At 37.1% G+C, this 4,305-nt stretch overlaps 1 protein-coding gene across 5 annotated transcripts in view; it reads right to left on the bottom strand.

The window, feature by feature from the left end:
- Positions 1 to 256: 256 nt before the first annotated feature.
- Positions 257 to 4,305, bottom strand: part of LOC145205902 (uncharacterized) — a 73,897-nt gene continuing 69,848 nt past the window's right edge. For all 5 annotated transcript variants that reach the window (XM_080078485.1, XM_080078488.1, XM_080078487.1 and 2 more), the window contains 4 exons: positions 3,297 to 3,412; positions 3,053 to 3,161; positions 2,271 to 2,419; positions 257 to 1,549 (listed from right to left, as the gene is read on the bottom strand). In XM_080078485.1, coding sequence (XP_079934611.1) covers positions 1,483 to 1,549; positions 2,271 to 2,419; positions 3,053 to 3,161; positions 3,297 to 3,412 — 441 coding nt within the window. In that variant the 3' untranslated portion in view covers positions 257 to 1,482. The remainder of the gene's footprint in view (positions 1,550 to 2,270; positions 2,420 to 3,052; positions 3,162 to 3,296; positions 3,413 to 4,305) is intronic.

Raw genomic sequence — 4,305 nt, 5'->3', positions numbered from 1 at the left:
GCCAGCTTATGTCGTCTCCTTCCTATGCGTGACATTAGTAAACGTGTAGGCGCAAAAAAGCAAGGATAAGTAACTTATCATTAAAAATCGATAAAAAGGGAAATAGGCAAACTCGTGATTATTATGTAACCTAATGTTTTGTTGGTAAATGATGTTACATTTTATGCAAGAGTAAATTTTCACGGTTCCATTAATCGCTCGGCCATCTGGTAGATAAAATTCATTCTCCACTAACCCGAAGTCAAATTCACCATCATAAAGGCAAAAAAGTTTCTTGTTTTGTGATAGTCGTGTTAGTAGACGATTTGAATACAGCAGGATTTCAATGCAAACAAGAATAAGACGATAAAAACATTGGTTACCAATAGCAACGTGATTCGATCAATTCGCGTGTAATAAGAATAAAAACAAACAAGTATATAACACGATGGGTTTGGGCGCCTTTCTCAAAATACTGCAGATTAAAAACTATTTCGCAAGTCGCGCACCACGTTAAAATACAAAAAAATCATACAAAGCATTCAATATGAAATCCCAAATTTCAAAATGAAGCCGACTCTTGGCTCCAAGTCATGCTGTTATAGCTACAACTGAAAGTCAGCGCTTGTATAATTTGTACAACAGATTAATTTACGCTTATTTAAATCATTTGCCTCATAGCAACAAGCAACGTTAAAGCACCTTGCGTTTAAAAATCGCGTTAAAATGTCCCAATATAACTCTATTTAACAATATATACACACACTAGCACCAATAGCGATGAACTATAAAGGCGAAAACACACGATGGCTTGCCAACTTGCAGCTATAATTGGTAAGAACATGGCAGTACCGGGCATTTTAGAAGCTACAAGTGCACGACCGCTAGACGGCGCACGAGGTATAATAGGCGAGTCGCACCCTTTTACTGCATGTTGGGTCAACGTACGGTTACATAGTGCAGTGGAATAGAAAACACATGAAACTGTACAGGGCCTTGCATAATTTCGGCCCATCGCTGGAAGTGGAAAACCAATAAAGGAAATGTTTGGTCCTATGCATTTTTAGGCAGTGGCGAATTTCACGATTGTGAAAACCTTAACAAGCCTGATTAAGCCCCAAAAGAGTTTAAATAAGACTTTTTTCAACAACAAAATTCAAAAGAGTTGATATTTAATTCAAACAAGTTCATTTTGAAACGCATTTGTTTTTCGATTGGTATTTGGGGCTTATTTAATCCACCACTGTTTTACATAACCAGACACATATACTTTTGCAGCTTAAAGGAAAACGCACGGTTTCACAATGCTTATAGATTAGCGAGCGTGACGTCATCAGATCTACGTCAATGATTGACATGTTATCGTTGCAATTGCAATTTCTAAAAAAACATTCTCAGGAATTTTTTACGTTAGGACCGATGATAATAAATCAATAGCGTAAAGTTAAAATCAAGACGTGTAAAAATGGAAAACTCGAACGGCAGAGAATAAACGCGGGCAGCTTACACCGATGTGAATAGATTTCCGCTAGGTGGGGGTGGTGGTGCTTTGGCATTGCTGTTCGGTAGTCTGTATAAAATCACACTGTTAATGTCATATAGATATATATTGAAGTTCTTGTCATGAGAAACAGCAAAAGACCAGGACGGTAGATTTTCCAAAATTGTATTAAAACTTCACATGCTCACAGGAACCATTTTTTACAACTGCATTGGATAAGTTAGCTCCCGAAAGTGTACACTGTTTGGACGCATGAGGTCTCATTAGTGAAGCAGCTGGTGAAAAGACGTTGTAAGCTAGCTAGTAAATCTGGGTTACCACACTCTGGTTTGTTGGGGCTTACAAATTACAATGGATACATGTTATACTTTCTACGGGTAGAATCTTTTCTTTTCTAGGACGATTTGTAATATTGGTTTTGCAAGCATAAAAAAATAGTATGTGTCTTCTTCTAAGGAGAGGAGTCGTATTAAAGTTTGGCCTTCGTTAAAAACTAGGGCTAATTTTGAATCCCATTGCATGAAAAACTTAATATTCTGACTCTGATATATATACATTTACGAGTGTACTGGTATCGCTGGTCTACCTAAACGTTTCGTGGCTATTCTATTTCGCAGGTTAATTCTCCAATTATTTTTATTAGTCTTGTTTTTTGTTCTTACTCATCAGGTGAAATATATGTGCCTTAAAAAAACTGGTTAATGATTTCAAAACTTACTCAAATTATTTTTTATACGTCTTTTATATCTGGTGACTCGTTATTAAAATTCGTCCAAAAGTGAGGTCATACCTGAGGTGAATGGTCTTCCGCAGTTCGAAATTTGCTTCCTTTTCTTCCTGTAGCATCTCAGCGAGCTGCCTCTTCTCGGCGTCCACCGCGGCCAGCTTCTGCTCAGCCTCAGAAAGTTGCTGCTTTAAAGACTTGGCCCGAATGCCCATCTGTACAATAACAATCGGAGCTAAAAAATGTGTTTTTTTCTATAGGTTGCCAATGTATATATTCCATTAGCAGTTTTACTAAAGAAACATATAAAAGCATCGGGCTAATACATGATAAGCTGCATACAGTGCACTCTGTTTCGACCTATAAGATCTCATCAGTGCAGCTGGTGACGAGTGATCGACCGCAGAGACCTTATAGGTCGAAACAGTGAGTACTGTCTGCAGCTTATCAAATACACCAATTACCAAAATTACATCATAACTTATATATATATATATATACTGCTTATTTAATTCAGATGTGTGATACTTTGCAATGCACTAACTTACAAGGCATGAAATTCCTGGGTAATGTACTTGAGTAAGTGAAGTCATTCAATAAAAAAAGTTTAAAAACGTTTAAATGAGCCTGTGGGTAAACAGCTTGTTAATTTTGGAGGATGAACTATCGGATCTATCTGTAAGCGAAATTTAAAAACAAATCGTGGAATATACCCGCGTTGGACAGAAAAAACCCTACCAAGCGCCTCCTACCAAAGATTCGAGACACATAATGAACAAAAAAAGTAAGGAATATGCCGTAAATTTTTCAGAAATATTTTTATGGCCTGAACTTGGAATCTCGCCTACCATTTCCTTCTCGTTGTTCGCCTTGTTTGTTTCAATCTCAGCTTGTTCGAGGACCTCCCGAAGTTTCATCTCCGTTTTCCTGTGGTGCGTGTCGATTGCATTTAATTCGCTAGAGTGATAAACACATTACGATGCCGGTATTAATCAGGAAGTATTAAAAATGGTCTCAAGATAATAAATTTACTGGGTTACAAAACCAAATAAACTAGAGTTGTTATTCAATTTCGCTAGCTTTCAAACTCACTTTGCTTCCTGCTGTAGCTTTTCTTCGAGCATAGCAATCTTCTCTTGAAGTGCCTCCACACTGGATTGTTCACCATCAGGCAAACGACTTTCCAAGGCCTCGTTAAGGCGGGCAATCTAGGAAAAACATTACCCGTTAGATGACGCTAAATACCCAAATCTTTAATGAGCATTGTCGCAGAGAACAGCTCTCTACCGATTGGTTTGTTAACTTAACTTAAACCAAAAGTAGTATAAACAAAACTTTAGATAATGTGTAAAATATTCATTACTGGGGTCAGCCCTGACGATTTTTTTAGCCTGTGTCTAATGGGATATGGGAATGCTTGGGAGGCTGGCTAAATTGCTTATGACACCTTTGATAGGCCTACTCAGATTGTTTAAATTTTTTGAAATTATTTGCTAAATGTTTAAAACAACAAACATGTACTGTGTGTATGAAATACAATATCCATGAACATTTCAAAAATGATTAAAAAAGAGATTGACATCAAATTGCTTTTAAGTTGGAGTATAAACTAACGAAATATATTTGAGAAACGTTCATTAGAACAACTGCTTTGTTTAGGAAAGGGTGAGGCGTATTCAGTAAAACCAAAAGCAACGTGATAAAAATCAAATGGTCTACGTGACTTCGAAATAAATTCAAACGACCGCTTTTATGTCAGAAAACAAGCAACTTCCCTTTTAAGCCAAATAAACTTACGTCAGTCATGAACTTAAAAGCAACTGTTTCGCAAAACCTTATGCCGTCTTACAAAGGCTTAGCAGCATTTCGCTCAAGGTGGTCCTTGAACTTTTTAACAGACGTTTCTTAATTAACATGAAACTCCTCGCAGAGATTACAGGGAAAGGTATTGACATTCGGTTCGAGTCACGCAGGAAACTTTGCCAAAACCATCGTGGTTTTAGTTTCTATTGACCTTTGCTGAGAGATTTTGGGTTCGTTTTAAACTAGTTTGTTCGTGTTTTGTAGATGGTGATGTATAGCATTAGCATTTACTTTTAGT

This window comes from Phallusia mammillata, chromosome 1, assembly GCF_965637545.1.
Source record: "Phallusia mammillata chromosome 1, kaPhaMamm4.hap1.1, whole genome shotgun sequence".
NCBI lineage: Eukaryota > Metazoa > Chordata > Ascidiacea > Phlebobranchia > Ascidiidae > Phallusia > Phallusia mammillata.
The sequence above is the reverse complement of the archived record's forward strand: the minus strand, read 5'-3'. Positions and strand labels throughout refer to the sequence as shown.